General features: G+C 45.1%; 1 protein-coding gene across 1 annotated transcript; it reads right to left on the bottom strand.

Moving 5' to 3' along the window:
• Positions 1 to 283: 283 nt before the first annotated feature.
• arsj (arylsulfatase family, member J) lies at positions 284 to 13,598 on the bottom strand. The gene is made up of 2 exons (XM_010888044.4): positions 12,418 to 13,598; positions 284 to 2,351 (listed from the first exon to the last, which is right to left on the bottom strand). The coding sequence occupies exons 1-2, from the start codon at positions 12,720 to 12,722 to the stop codon at positions 959 to 961; spliced, it is 1,698 nt and encodes a 565-aa protein (XP_010886346.1). The 5' UTR covers positions 12,723 to 13,598; the 3' UTR covers positions 284 to 958.
• Between the last annotated feature and the right edge of the window lie 2,389 nt (positions 13,599 to 15,987).

Below are 15,987 nucleotides of genomic sequence, written 5' to 3'. Positions count from 1 at the left end.
AATGTCTTACAGTTAAACACTGAAATGACGAACCTGGTGCTTTCCGGTCCAGCCACAAAGGAGTTAACTTGGTCCTGCGTTGCCAGATTCAAATTCAACCTTTATTGTGATTCCGGGAAAACAGTGGGATCTAAGTAGCCACGTGCCAGGGGCTTGCAGAACCTACAGATCTTTTGAGAACGTTCAGGGACTGCCTGAGGGACAAAGAGATGCAAATAGACAACAAGAGGGCCGGGGAGACGAGCACAGAGGGAGAATGTGAGAACTGGTGGGTGAGAGAAAAACAGAGGCAGTAGACATATTTGAGAGGCAGAAAGATACGCATCACGGTCTTTATTTGGTTAACTACTTTGTTTTACATTCAAGTTGAACTGGTTCCAGACCAGATACATTTTTCTAAGGTTCATATGGACTGTGCTCACAAAACAAAGTAAATATTAGTTGACTATACAATTATTTTTTTATCTTTTCTGGACTGCAATTGACAACTAATTACAATTTGAGTTGTTTCTTAACTATTTCCTAGCGCCCCAAAAATATGCCATCGTCAGTTATTATATTTCTATATTAATTTCTCTCTGCCTAAAAGTAATAAATCTATTGACAATCGAAAGGTCACAGGAGTTCAAGCATGCAAAAAAATTAACTAGAAAAGTAAACATTCTTTAAAGGCCCTAAGCCATGGTCATGAAGTCATGAGGTCATGATGCCATAGGTCATGAGGCCATAGGTCTTGGGTCTGACAGTAGTGGTTTAAGTGTGTTTCTTCCTTAAAGCTTTCTCTCTGAGGCACATCTAGGTTTATTTGTCCATTGTTTTCTATACTATCCAAATCACCAGTCTATTAAAATATTCGAGCAGGACATTTGTTTAAAGCAGATCATGTGTCAATCCCTGAGATCTGACCATTCTAAAAGTATTTCACACAAAGAAATCACATCATAAAATAAAAACAAAACTAGTCCTCCACTTTTCTTTTTAGCTTCTTCTTCTTCGCTTTCTTCTGCCATTTTTTTTTGGCCAGGTAGTTAGTGAGGAGGTTGGTCTCCCTGTTATCTTCATCCTTTTTCTCTTCCTCCTTGTACCAGGGTCCCCACACCCCTCCGTTTAAGTTGGGGTTGGAGCGGGCGTCTTTAGCTGGGTAGCGCACTGGAATGGCGGTCCTGTTGTACTGTGCTAGCCTTATTAGCATCTTCTTCACTATGTTGGGGTAGCGTGGAGACAGGTCCACTCTCTCATAGGGATCGGCTGTGATGTTGAAGAGCCAGACGGATTTCCCCCGATCCCAGCGGACACGTTCATTGTGCCAGCGGTTGGTCAGAGGTAGATTGGAGAACGTTTGCGGGGGGACCCAGTCGCTGTAGCCCGGGACGCCGGTCAGAAGCTTCCAGTGGCCCACCCGGAGGGCGGCCCGGATGGCCGTGTTCCACAGGCCGTAGCCGGCCTTCCAGGACCCGTTCTTGGCCTTGGTGTAAATGGGGTCGATGTTGTGCAGAATATCCTGGCGGGGGGACGGGCGTCCCTCGCTGATGGTCTCCCACACGTCATAGCCATCGAGGTTCAGGTCTTCGTCGAGGGTCCCCTCCCCCAGAGACACCAGGGTGGGGAACCAGTCCGTGATGTGGATCAACCCCCGGCTCCGGGTCCCCTTGTTCAGCAGCAGCGGGCTGTGGACGAAGCCTACGGCCCGGATCCCCCCCTCCCAGTAGGTCGCCTTGCTGCCCCTCAGCGGCCAGTTGCTGCCCCCCGCCATGGGCTGGCCCCCGTTGTCCGACGAGTACACAATCACCGCGTTGTCGTAGAAACCGTAGCGCCTCAGCGCCAGCGTGATGTTGTGGACGGCCTCGTCGAGGCAGGACACCATGGCGGCGTATTTGCGGCGGTGCAGGTTGGGGATGGATTTGTAGCGCTCCAGGTAGCGAGCGGGCACCTGCAGCGGGGAGTGGACCGCCTGGAACGCCAGGTAGAGGAATATGGGCCGCCGGGGGTTGTGGCGTGCCAGGATGTCCACGGCCTTCTGAGTGAACATGGAGGTGGAGTACTGACCCCGGTCCTGCTCCCAGGCCGCCTCCTCGCCCTCGTGGAGGTCGTAGCCGCACATGCCGGCGCCCTCGCACTTGTAATGGCTGTAGTAGTCGCCGCTGCCCAGCAGCGAGCCGAAGAAGGTGTCGAAGCCGCGCTGGGTGGGCATGCAGCCGCGCTTGTAGAAGCCAAGGTGCCACTTGCCCACCATGTGCGTGGCGTAGCCGGCCTCCCGGAGCTTCTGGGGCAGCGTGATGTTCTCCAGGGGAAGGCAGTTTGCCTGGGTGGGCCGGATCACCGAGTGCTGGAGGCCCGTGTGGATCTGATACCTGAGCAGAACACAAGAAGGGACGGTTTGGTAAGTCAACCGATTGATGAAATCTCACCTACGAATTCTGTGACGAGGTCGAGGTACACCTCCACAGAGGAAACCGCAGTGACAGGCGTCTGGGGGGGGGGGGAAATCGAGGTGACAGGCGTCTGGGGGGGGAAACCGAGGTGACAGGCGTCTGGGGGGGGGAACCGAGGTGACAGGCGTCTGGGGGGGGGAACCGAGGTGACAGGCGTCTAGGGGGGGGAAACCCTAGATGCTTTGTTTTGGATAGGCAGAAAAAGAGTAGACGGGGAGGGGCCATTTATATCTGGCTAGACAGAGTATCTAAAATTCCAAGTGACACCTTATAAAGCATTTGTTTAAATTCACATTTGAATATAATTCAGCTGATTGCAAAAATGTTGCATGAGCCTATTCTGCTATTGTGATTGGACGTTTCTCATTATTTGACATTTACCTGTCTTCCTTATACAAATTTGAAATGTGCTTCCGAAAAATTCTAGGCTTGAAATGTGAAGAGCTGTGTTGCATTGGATGTGAACACAAATAGTTCTGGATATGGGAAATAGGTTATAATGGACAAGCATAGTGTATTTAATTTCAACACTGTTAAAATAAAACAGACTCTCCCAAAGTGTCTATTTCACATAAATCCACATCAAGATTCACAAATTCCAATTAAGCTTATCCCTCCTCCCCTCCATTTGACAATAAGGCCTTTCACAAACCATTTCAGACTGTATAACGGCATACAGCAATTATGCAATGTTCATAACAATTGTAATTACAATGGACTAGGTACAAAAAAAACATGCTAGAAATGACAATTCAGCATTAAGGCCAACAAAGGTTAATGTGTGACAAAACTCCAAGAACAATATGCCAAAGGAAGTTGTAGTAATAGCAGTGGTTATTTGGGGCTTCGTCACGACGGAAACGGCATCTTAAGTGAACACAAGCCAGGACACGGGTCTGTGATCGGGATCTGGTGAGGCTGCTAAGTTGCCTTATTGTGGCGCAATGATTGAGATGAGGGGCGGGGATTGGAGTTCCAAAACAGTCACAATGAACGACACCCATCCTCGTCGGTAACCATGCGCACACCAGAACATTTACGTGGTTTTCCCAGGCCCTGCTCATGACGGTAAGCAATCAAAGTCCAGAAACAATGTTTTTTCCCCTTGTGGTAACAATCAAATCACAGTGTAACAGCCTCTACCGACCGCACACACACGTCATAAAAACACTGGAAGCTTATCCTTTTGCTATGTTTACAGTACCTAAAACCATTCCCTAAATGTATTTGGCAATGGGGGGGAAAAAACCCTACTTTTCATCTGGGGTCAGTCAAAAATAAAATAACTAAATAATGGTTCAATATTTTTATTTTTATAATGTTTATTTAAACAACAGAATATACTTTTTTTTTTTATCAATCTCACTGTCTTTCCTGTCCAACTCTAGTGACAATCACTTTGATTATTAAAAAGGCCTTTGCACTTCCCCGTCTCATTCAGAAAACTCTGTAGTCAGGGCCATGACAAAATGTGTACAGAACATTTGCTTTAAAACTGCAAAATGCTCTCTGCAGAAAAGTGGGCTCATTACGTGTCATTGCCAAACCTCACAAGCGGCATGCGACTCTCACGCAACTTGCAGACATTTTTTTCTTCTTCTAAGAATCAGGTCCATACCCAGGGTCTCATAATATTTCGGCGTCCTTCACGTAAAAAAAAAAAAAGTAAAAAACTCCTATTGGATACAATTGAGTAAATAATACAATATCGGTTTTTGAATTCTGAACTTAAAATAAGGTTATCAAGGAAGGCTCTATGTTGTCGGATGAAGTAAAGACCTGCACTACCTTGCCAAAACAATGACTATCTGACTGATTTCTGGCCAGGCTGCCCAGGCAAGACTGGGAGATACAAAGGCAGCCAGTCTTTTAAAACCAGGTCCTCCAATGTCAGCAGGTGAAAGTCTTGGCTCAGAAGGTAAAGCAACCTAACCAGGGACACTGGAACTCTGTCTTGCCCCCCACCTCCAGCAAAAACGGTACAATTACCCCTGAAGTGACAGAGAGCCAGGCTACCTCTTTCTCGACTATCCTCGTCCACTTCTCATTGAGAACCACCGCTGACCTGGGAGATGGAGGCCAGCCGGTAGGTGGCCCAGCGAACCATGGATTTCGTGCCAGGTTACCCTTCACGGAGGTAGTGGCCCTGTCCCCAACCTGCACCCGCTCACTCCTAGGGAGCAGAATGGATGATTTCCTCCCACACACAGCCGTCCCTTCCCCACACGCGCAAACTCTGTTGCACGCTCTAGCGCAGCACAGCTGGGCTGGCCGTCGTCCGACACTCGAAGCCATTTATACGCTGCTTCAGTCAAGGTCGACTTTAACTGCTGTATGGAATCTGAAGGATGAAGCAGGAGGATTCAAACGGATTCTCAGTCAAGTCACATTTATTTATACACTGCACAAAATGTGTCTTATCCAGTATATTTAACATGTTTTCAGGTTAAACAATCTAACCATCCTTAAAATAAAGTAAATAAGCTAGAATATACTGCTTTTTTTTTTTGGTTGAAAATATGTCTTGAATATCATGTAATTTGTCTTGTTCCATTGGCAGATGATTTAAAAACATAAAGTGTCCACCAAAGTGCTGTACAATTAAAGTATCTAGGACAGCAAAAGGAAAACCATGCATAAAACACATAGCTAACTAAACAGTTAGCTATATGCAGCAGCAAACACAGGTTTATTCACACTTGGCCCCAGATTTAAGCAAGTCTTTGCATGTTTATTTTCAAACTGTATCTTGGGAGTGTAAACGTGCACACAACAGTAATACAGCCAGTGACTGAACTTGAATAGCAAATGTAATGAAGAACAGCTTTACTGCAGGTGTTTCAGGGAAACCGCCTATTCATCCTCTGTTGAATAATGAGTCTGAAATGTTTGGTTGGTGAAATATTGGAACACTCTTAGAGGTTTTACAAATTACTGGCTGTTCCCGCAAAGTATTTAATGTAACATTTTCACACAATATTAAACTGTCAGACAGACGCTGAGCAGGATTTGCAAAAATGTATTAGGAATGTTGTGTTTGTGCGTGTGCGTGTGTGTCAGGTTTTTGCATGTGTGTTTGTGTGGTGTGTGTGTCGGATAATTGCGTGTGTTCAGATTGTGTGTGTGTGTGTGTGTGTAACAGCCAATCACAGCCTGTGTCACGCTGGTTGTTGCAGTTCTATGTTCTGTGTGTTTTAATTCTAGTTTTCCTGATTCTATGGTTTAGTCTCATCTTAGTGATTGGTTTCTCCAATGTCTGGGTAACCCCTTGTTAAATCCCTGTTTAAGTCCCACCTGCTCTACTGTTTCTTCAGTCACTGTTTGATGCCACCCGTGCTGTGAGGTTCCACGTTCATGTTCCTGAGAGCAAAGCTTTAAATGTAAGTCTGTCTTTTGATATGCCTCTGTGCTTGTGTCCTGCCTCCTACAACTGTGCCAGTGTGTTTGGTGTGTGTGTGTGGGGGGGGGGGCTAATAGATATACAAACTGGAGAGTGAGAGAGAGAGCCATAGAGTGGGAGGGAGGGGGCTAATAGAGCAGTCTTTCCTGGCAGTCCCTAACTCTCCACGGTACACTATGCTCTGCCTCGGGAGTCAGTCAGATGGGAGGACTGTCTCAGTTAACAACGGAACACGTGGAGCACCTCCTTCTCCACCTATCCAGCTCCTCCTCTTACACCGCTGCGTGGCAGATGTGTTTCAACGAAGGAGCTGTGTGGTCGCTATGGTTTCAGACAACTACATTCACCTGGTAGCACAGGCTGTTTGATCTCATCTCCTCAATAGCACGGACACGGTCATTGCTATTGTGTTCTCAATGGGATCTGATGAAGATTTGGTCGAAAGCACATACCCCTTTAAAACACAAACGTTTTGTCATAATTCTAATACAACCAGATTTAATTTAGATTCAGTATAACATTTGCTAGCGTTAGGGCTAATGTTAGCATTGCCAGCTATTTTTGACTGACTTCTCGCTAATCACAACACTGATGTAAAATTGCTGACATTATGACGTGGCAAAGCGGTGTGTATTTCCAAAGCCTCACTATAGCGTGAGTGTAGATGAAACAGTCATTAGCCCCTGTTCTACGTTCGACCGCCAACATAGCTGCAGACTCTGTAAAACGTTGATAACGATGGCCACGGCGTGACTAAATGAAGGTGGTTGAAACGATGAATAACCTAACCTCTGGCATTTAAAGAGTTAAGGGGTTTTAGAAAATAAGATGATAGATATCGATATCACCGTTGTTCATTGATGTCCATATCGTGAGGACAAATATGGAACATGTTTGGGAAATAATCATTAAATGCTGACCATCCACGGGCGCACCAGAGCTGAGGCTGGGAACAGGTCTATGTTGGTGGGCTTGAGATAATGGCTTCTCATCATTTTGCGGTCGAAGCCGGAGGCCTCTTCCCACCACTTCACAAAGAAAGCCCTCAGTGGGGGGATAGAGAATGCATTGTTGCACTAACTAATTATCGTTAACTGGATCCAAAATGTCTACAATGAACTAAAAGAAGGTTTAGAACAAGGAGCCGCTGGAAAATCAACATCTGTCTTTGAGTAGACATGGAAGAGTCAAAAATCAAGCAGGCTCTTTGGAGGTTTGTGGTCCAACTTGGCGCTGAGCTTGCAGGGTTTGACTAGAGCTTCATTTGAAACTTATCCTATTGACCATAATATATTAATCAACATACATCAACAGACTTTGCAATGCCAGTTAAAATGTTCAGAGCATGCTTTAATTAAATGCTTTAGTTTGATTAGGTCATCTACACGTCCATGTCACTCCTCATTTGCCAAAACATTTGTATAAAACGCTGTTTCTGGAGGTTGTCAGCTCCATTATCTTTCTCTCTGCCAGATGTGGAACATTTTGTGTACATTCCTTTGGCACGTGATTGATTTTCCATTTCATGCCTTCATTGTTTTTATTTGTCCAGCTTTGAGTAAAAGACAGTGATCTGAAGTCCAGAATCTCCCATTACGGGAGGGTGTAAGTTCTCGCTGTGTCAAAATTAACACACTAACTATAAAATGTATATGTCAAAATTTGCTTTGAATGTGGCATGAGACATGTCACTATTTTATAAGGGCAAGTTGCATGCACTGTATGTGCCTGGCATGGCCAAGCCAATCGCTACCACAGTACTACTGACGACACTGCTGTAGGGTTAAGTTAATGGCTAGCTAGCATTAGTTTGGCAACCGTGCAAACAACCTGAAAACAATGACCAGAAAGTGACCCCAACAATGTTCCATATACCTGAGGGCATCTCATTAGATTTTAAAGCCCAAAACCTCACAATGGAACACAACGATTGATGTGGATGCAAGCCAAGTGCTGTTTGAACTATCCTATCCTAGGAACTTAGTAATTTCTCCTCGAAAAAAAAAAGACAGGAGTGTCAACACACCATCAGTCAAACAGAGCCCATATAAAGACACAATGGCATAAACTGGCCTCCACTTGTTGGAGGTCCAAACTTTCAGATGCCCAACAAAGAATTGGACATGCCTGGCAGAAAGAAAAAAAAAAAACCTTGGCAGTCAGTTGTTATTTTCACTTTACTTCCATATTTGTACGTACAGGGCCGTTACATTTCCAGCCTAAACCAAATTACTGTGCAGCTACACTTTCAAACACCCGGTGTTTCTTGCGCTAACTATCTCTCTGGTTTATTTACCCTACCACCAGACCACTGGAGCCAACAAATCACACGCGACATTACATAACACAAATCACAGAGTGCGGCTCGCAATCACAGAGTCCCACAAGGCTGGGGGGAGGGGCTGCTAAATTCAAGGTAACTCGGTCACCCAGTTCTAGGCCTTCGCCAGCCTCCCCACCATCAGCGACAGGAACAAGTGACTGGGCCAACCTTGTGTAAAGGGTCCACATACTCCCCACATATGGTTAGAATCAGCAGTTGCTCCTCGGCTCCACAGCTAATCACATTCAGCCTGGGAATCTCTCTCCCTAAATCCCTCCCCTGCTCACTTATCCCTCAGCCCCCTTTCGATACATTTCTGACAGGATCCGCCCCTTGAATCACAGCTACTCCCGTTTTGGTCCTCTTCAACCTCCCCGTCGGGAGATTCCTTCACTCCCCGAACCTCGGTCCAGACCCTACCCGATGAAGTCTCCCCGTGTTCACGCATGTTGGCCACGCTTCATAAATCTGCAGGCCCAGTTCATCAACCCAGGGTGCGTTTGCACTGCAACCCAGGGTGCCGGGGAATGGTGTGTCGGTGGAGGTTAGAGGAAGAAAAAGAGAGAGGGACTCCTCAGGGGAGCGACGAGAGACGGATCAGTGAGAGGAGAAGAGAGATGGCCATGGACGGAATCCGCATGGGGTCTGTAGAAGTTGAGACATGACTGGAGAGACATTTAAAGGGTAGAGCTGTGCAAATAAACCAACATTCTGCCAGTGGTTTGATGGAGACATCTCAGAGCCATGACACTGTAATAAGAGAGTCCCGTGGTAATAAAATAAGCGGCCCTTTAAAGATGGTTGCTATCCAGATTGGCGATCTCCTCCAAACATCCCAGGTGGCACCACGAGGCAGATTCCTAATATTTGTTTGTTGACGGATATCGGCTGACAGGCACATCAGACGTGGCAAAACTTAATTTAGCTTTACGCCAATTTTAAATTAAGCCCGTCATAAAACATCAGTAGCCTGTCAAGCTGCTAAGTTTCACCTTGTGGGAAAGAGGGGGAGCAGAGAAAGACGGACAGAGCGAAAGTCAGAGGAGTGTTTGTGGTTCAGGGGACGGAGGAGGAAAGGTCTACCGCGCCCACTAACAAAACAGTTTTCATCCCGACTGGTAAAATATATACATCTATTAAATAAGTGAGCATGAGGATGTGATAATGGAGTAATAATATAGCAAGGAGACATAAATTAAGTAATTTGTTATGCTACCTGGCAGACAGATGTGAGGTTATGAAGAATCGTCTGTCTTCTGTTCTTTTCTGAATGACTTATTGCAAAAACAGGCTTTAAAAACCTACGACAGAGACCACATGTACTCTCTGTCTGGACACGTGTTGTCATGTCTCTCAAGCGGCTGGGAAATACTCATTCTTTGACACTGACAGAAGTGTTTTAACATAACCTGCTGGGAAATAACTTTGTTCCAACTGCCTTGTATTACAGAGAAGGTATTTTAGAGAACTTGATCTTGAGCACCACCTATTGTCTTTGCCGTCTCACACACGTGCACTGCCGCCATAGTACACATTCCTAGATTTTAAAAGGAGACCAGGGCAATGAAACCTCTTGCCCTCTTTTTGGAATAACTCATGAGCTCCTCGCCAGAAGTCCAGTGAGCGAGTTCATGGGGTTGGAAGATTCTAATAAGGCCAATGGACTTAAACGCTCTACTAAAAGCCTTAAATCTTTACTGTGCAGCTCTGAGTAAAAACAGAGAGGATCAGGTGCTTGAGCAGCTGAGGTCAGGTATCGTAGCAATCTGTTCTCCAGCTCTTGTCATGGTGGTGTTTTAAGCGCTCTCTCTCTGTGTGTACAGCACAATGGGGTTTCACTTGTCTGTCCTCATCCCTTTTCTACGAGCAACTCTACTACCCTTCTCCCATCTCAGCCTGGAGAACGCTAAGAGTTTGGAGGGGAATACAGACAGACGCTTTTGAAGGGGGCACTCTAGGCGGCCTGTGCTTCATCGACTGGGTCGTTTCAGTCTCGCATGCTGCCAGTTGGTCAGTAACCTCAGAGCAGGGCTGTCCTGAGAGCAGGTTACAGTGGTCCCCAGCGTGCCAAGGATCAAGCTGGGTCTCTCTGGTGTCAAGCTGCCGTGGGTTTTAAGCTGGATGGACAACATTCGATGTGGCACAACGAGACGAGCTGATTGAGTTGATTCGGGAAAACCCTCGCTAACCATCGACCATTGTCCCCATCACACGGATCGCCTCTCTTGTTAAGCATCAGTGGCCGGAATGATAGAGTTTGGGTGATAAGACGAGGCCACACATTTGGGTTGAGCAAGGGGGGGTTAAGGGATTTAGGGAGGAATGCGCAGACCTATTCTGGAACTCAGAAGCATACTACAATTCTGTCCGAAATCAAGCTTTACTATTGGTTTCATGCAAGATTCTTCTCTTCATCCGATCCTTCCCCCTAAAAGGCCTCAACACAACTTTGCAAAGACAGTGGGGCTAAACACACGGCAAAATCTTTCTTCCTGACCAGAGTACATTCCCCAATGCCCAGCAAAGTGGCAATGTCATGGGGTGAAAACGGAGGAAGCAATAACTGATATAACCTGTACTTGAAATGCATTGCCAAACATGTTTACTTCAGTCCGTCTGCCACTTTCAGTCCCCTGGGGAGAGTTGAATATATGAGGCAAGAGCCTGTCCCCATAGTTACCGTGGAGAGGGGGGGGGGCACGTCAGTGTACTGAGGTGATTTACAACATGGGATGCAACAACAGCAATTGGATTTAAGTTAATGTGGCAGTGATCAGATTCAGCTGGTTTCCATATCAACTAGACCTAGACACATTAGACCTTAAACAGTTGATTTTGAAGTGAGGTAATTCAAAATGAATTGTTTAATTGATGTTTTGTCTTGAGGTACTTAAAACCCCAAAGGACGCTAAGTGTAAAACAAAAGCCTTAAAAAAAATCACTACATTTGCACTATATTAATGTAACTACACTGTAGGGTAGCCTGAGAAATGGGAAAAGAATTAGCATTTTGACATTTTAACACTCCTACAGAACAGATCATTGGTCAGACAACCGTAGAGATCTGCTTCATCAAAAGATGGAAGGGAAAAAAATTAATTCTGGGTCCTGGATCCAATACACAGCAAAACGCTAAATCGTAGCTGTCCACACATTTCTGACCAAATTATCGACACGAAGACGCACCTCTGTTGAATCGTTTGCGAACACGCGTGTGCGCACACACTTCAAAAAGGAGATTTGAGTTCCCTTTAGGAGGACCGACTTCTGTTTTGAATTATTGATACTGTACATGCCCACCTCTTCAGCTCTTTGGTAATCACACTTCAAGGAGTAGCTTGCAATTGAACCTACAGCTCCATGCAAATGAACCACATCACCAGTCCTTGTTACTGTATGAGATGGGAGGTGGAGCGGGCATCAAGGGACCAGGTTTTGTTCACATTAGTTTCCCTGAAAGCTCGCCAGAAGGAGTACCCCACCTTCCTGTTTCTAAGGAGCAAAGCAGATTGCAGGAACTCCAGGACCAGTCCTGTGGGTGGGTGAATGTGACAGAGCAAGGGAGAGCAAGCGAAAGGCAGATTTGGGGGGAAATGCTGATGTGAAACTCTGACACTAGAAAGCAAAAAAGCCCCAAGATTCAATCACCCCTGCCTCAAATGTATGTGTAGCATTTCCTTCTATGTGCATCCAACAAACAAGGGGGCTTCTATAGGGATAGCCCAGAGTAGCTGAACTTGCACAGTTTGAACTGTGCTGACTTGCATCTCCTATCTCCGGCATCCATCACGTATTCTGGAACAGAAAAGGCTGTGATCCTGAATGAGTCAACAGTTGAATGAGTCATCTGTGTGCGTTTCCACCATCCGTATTTTGGGTACTTTTGTGTCTTGAGAATATTCAATTGCCTTTTCGCCGTCGTCGCTGCCCTGTCAAGTCCACTTGGAAGCAGACGAGAGATAATTTGCAGGGGTCTTCTATGCTCCTCCCAAAAACAGTCGTCACAGGCTCCAAGGAATGCTACCCTCAAGCAATCACGATTACAACAATTACGTTTCCCAAGCACAAACACATTTTGACCAGCGACCACCTCATGTTTAGTTCAGAGCGGGCTGATTGGAAATAAGAGGTCTTAATTAAGGCACAATAATTGCTTGCCGCTCTGGGACGCAGGTGGATTAGTCCCACATTATAACACATTTCATAAGACTTCTATAATAAAACGTTAACACACCGAGCATGAACCTCAATGTAAAACGTACCTGCCAGTCATCAGCTGACTTCTGGAGGGGCTACAGAGGGGTTGCACGTAGTAATTCTCCAGTTTCACTCCCTGCGCTGCCAGCATGTCCAGAGTTGGTGTTTTGATCTCGGACCCATGGTAGCCTACGTCCCGAAAGCCTTGGTCGTCCACTAGGATGAAAATGATGTGCGGTTGAGAGGTCGGCTTGTCAAGTTCCCTCACTCGGTTCTGCAAATTGCCATTCCAATTTTCCCAGGACATTTGATAGCCCCATGTCGGTGAGGTAAACGCAAATAAACTAGCCAAGAAACTGAATACAAACATTTTTAACCCCGGTGTTTACACTGCATCAAGAGTGATGCATTATTGTAAAACGCTCGTAATGATTAAAGCGGTTAGTTGTTTGCTTCATTGCAACACATTTGCTGGTAGTCATAGTGGACGAAGCATGAGTGTGGAAGCCCGTCGCACATGTTCGGGGGTAACAGCAACGCTTGGAAATTGGGTCCGCATTGTCTTCAACAGCTTATTCTCCTATAGTCAAATGACAGTGTTAGTGTTCATATGAAGCAGACGATAACAACAGTTCAGAACCTTACAACCCTGCAATAAGTGTGTCTAAAGTAAAACACTTCCAAATGCAATGAAAAAATACGTCTTCCCGTCGGAATGTTTTATTCCTCGTTTGAATGGTGGTTCTTGGCAAAAGTCATGGAATTCACTTCACCGCCTTGCTTTGCAAACAACCAAAAACATGTGAAATCAGTCCCAGTCCATACCCATGTTTCTTCTGGGTACATGAGAGCCTCGACAGGTTGGCTTGTGGAGTTCAGTTGCTTTACATCCGACTGGTCCTCCTCATTAAGGGCGAGTCGGCTTTTAAAGAACCACCCACCCTGAGATCTGCTAGCACCGTGCGCTTCCAGCCTGGGGCAGTTCCTAGTGTGCGCTCCTCGCGTGTAAGCAATCACCATCAACAGATTGACACTGCGAAACTGATTGATGCGAGTTACTTCATCCAGTATAGAACGTTTGTGCCGCTAGACTACGAAATCCACACATTTAAATGGTGGGGAAGCTCGGGAAAGTACGAAGAACATAGCCCACATATCAATCTATACACTGGGTTGTGACTGTCGATTTGATAACAAATGCAAATAGAGGGATAAATTCCGTTTTTTCTGATAGAACTGTTTTTCTCTCTCTAAGCTCTCTTTCTAAGCTCATATCCTAATGGGAAAAAAACAAATACATTGTGTCCGTTACGCACAAATTTGCACACGCTTTTTCGTGTGCAAATTTCAAATGAGATTGCAACACATTTGCTTTTCAAATGAGCAATCCCAGCAATTCCAAAAAACGGTAATAACGTGTTTTGGTTGCCTTATAACGAGTGATTTGTTGCAAACTCACTAAATTCGTAATAACGGTGTTCAGGAGATAATCGCTAATCTACTGTAAATGTTTGAAAAACATGGGAGGTCTGGTCTGTATTTTATCTTATTTCAAACAAAAGCCAACAGTTGAATTCCATAATTCAAGCTTCAACCAGTACTTGCTGCTCAGAAAACTAGATTTAACCGACTATATTATAGGTTGGATTCGAATGTTAGACTTTTGCAGCTAGAAGAGAATAAGAGAACAAACAAAAAAGAGACGCATAGGACATAACATACAGTTAAGCAAAATGAGTCAGTTTGAGTATGACATTGGGCTGTTATAGTCATATGCCATTTATTTTGAATATGACTAGATAATACCCCAATCCATATATTATGTACAATTCTAAAAGTTAATGTCTGTGAATGCATATATATATATATGTGTGATTTGGTTTAGTTCCTGCATCTTAGCAATCATTACCCCACCTGCCTAATGAAAAACTAGGTCTACAGTGGGGAGTATTTGATACACAGGGGACAAGTATTTGATACACTGCTGATTTTGTAGGTTTTCCTACTTACAAAGCATGTAGAGGTCTGTAATTTTAATCGGTACACTTCAACTGTGAGAGACGTAATCTAAAACAAAAATCCAGAAAATCACATTGTATGATTTTTAAATAATTAATTTGCATTTTATTGCGACTTTTATCTATCGTTACCTGTATAAAAGACACCTGTCCACACACTCAATCAAACAGACTCCAACCTCTCCACAATGGTCAAGACCAAAGAGCTGTGTAAGGACATCAGGGATAAAATTGTAGACCTGCACAAGGCTGGGATGGGCTACAGGATAATAGGCAAGCAGCTTAGTGAGAAGGCAACAACTGTTGGCACAATTATTAGAAAATGGAAGAAGTTCAAGATGACGGTCAATCTCCCTCGGTCTGGGGCTCCATGCAAGATCTCACCTCGTGGGGCATCATGAGGAAGTGATCATGAGGAAGGTGAGGGATCAGCCCAGAACTACACGGCAGGACCTGGTCAATGACCTGAAGAGAGCTGGGACCACAGTCTCAAAGAAAACCATTAGTAACACACTATGCCGTCATGGATTAAAATCCTGCAGCGCACACAAGGTCCCCCTGCTCAAGGCAGCGCATGTCCAGGCCCATCTGAAGTTTGCCAATGACCATCTGGATGATCCAGAAGAGGAATGGGAGAAGGTAATGTGGTCTGATGAGACAAAAATAGAGCTTTTTGGTCTAAACTCCACTTGCCTTGTTTGGAGGAAGAAGAAGAATGAGTACAACCCCAAGAACACCATCCCAACCGTGAAGCATGGAGGTGGAAACATCATTCTTTGGGGATGCTTTTCTGCAAATGGGACAGGACGACTGCACTGGGGAGGATGGGGAGGATGGATGGGGTCATGTATCGCAAGATCTTGGCCAACAACCTCCTTCCCTCAGTAAGAGCATTGGAGATGGGTCGTGGCTGGGTCTTCCAGCATGACAACGACCCAAAACACACAGCCAGGGCAACTAAGGAGTGGCTCCGTAAGAAGCATCTCAAGGTCCTGGAGTGGCCTAGTCAGTCTCCAGACCTGAACCCAATAGAAAATCTTTGGAGGGAGCTGAAAGTCCGTATTGCCCAGCGACAGCCCCGAAACCTGAAGGATCTGGAGAAAGTCTGTATTGAGGAAAAACCAATACAGACCTTGGATTGGATTTGGGCCAAAATCCCTGCTGCAGTGTGTGCAAACCTAGTCAAGAACTACAGGAAACCTATGATCTCTGTAATTGCAAACAAAGGTTTCTGTACCAAATATTAAGTTCTGCTTTTCTGATGTATCAAATACTTATGTCATGCAGTAAAATGCAAATTAATTACTTAAATATCATACAATGTGATTTTCTGGATTTTGGTTTTAGATTCCATCACTCACAGTTGAAGAGTACCTATGATAAAAATGACAGACTTGCTTTGTAAGTGGGAAAACCTGCAAAATATGCAGTGTATCAAATACTTGTTCTCCCCACTGTATTCCCACTCAGCTTGGAATCTGAGATCAATTTAATTCAGCTGAGGTTTTCAGTCAGACTGTTATCAGCTGGTTAAACCAAACAGCACTACGAAACCAAACTCAGTCTTACAATTCTGACGTACTCTTTTTGTGTGAGATCATGAATTGGACAAGAGGT

Source organism: Esox lucius, chromosome 24, assembly GCF_011004845.1.
Source record: "Esox lucius isolate fEsoLuc1 chromosome 24, fEsoLuc1.pri, whole genome shotgun sequence".
Taxonomy (NCBI): Eukaryota; Metazoa; Chordata; class Actinopteri; order Esociformes; family Esocidae; genus Esox; species Esox lucius.
Note: the sequence above shows the minus strand (reverse complement) of the source record. Positions and strands in the feature narration are given on the sequence as shown.

Excerpts from the sequence above, each read along its gene's own strand:
- arsj (XM_010888044.4), bottom strand. The coding sequence starts at position 12,722 with ATGTTTGTATTCAGTTTCTTGGCTAGTTTATTTGCGTTTACCTCACCG. Across the intron at positions 2,352-12,417 it reads AGTCAGCTGATGACTGGCAG|GTATCAGATCCACACGGGCC; the intron begins GTACGTTTTACA and ends TGTTCTGCTCAG.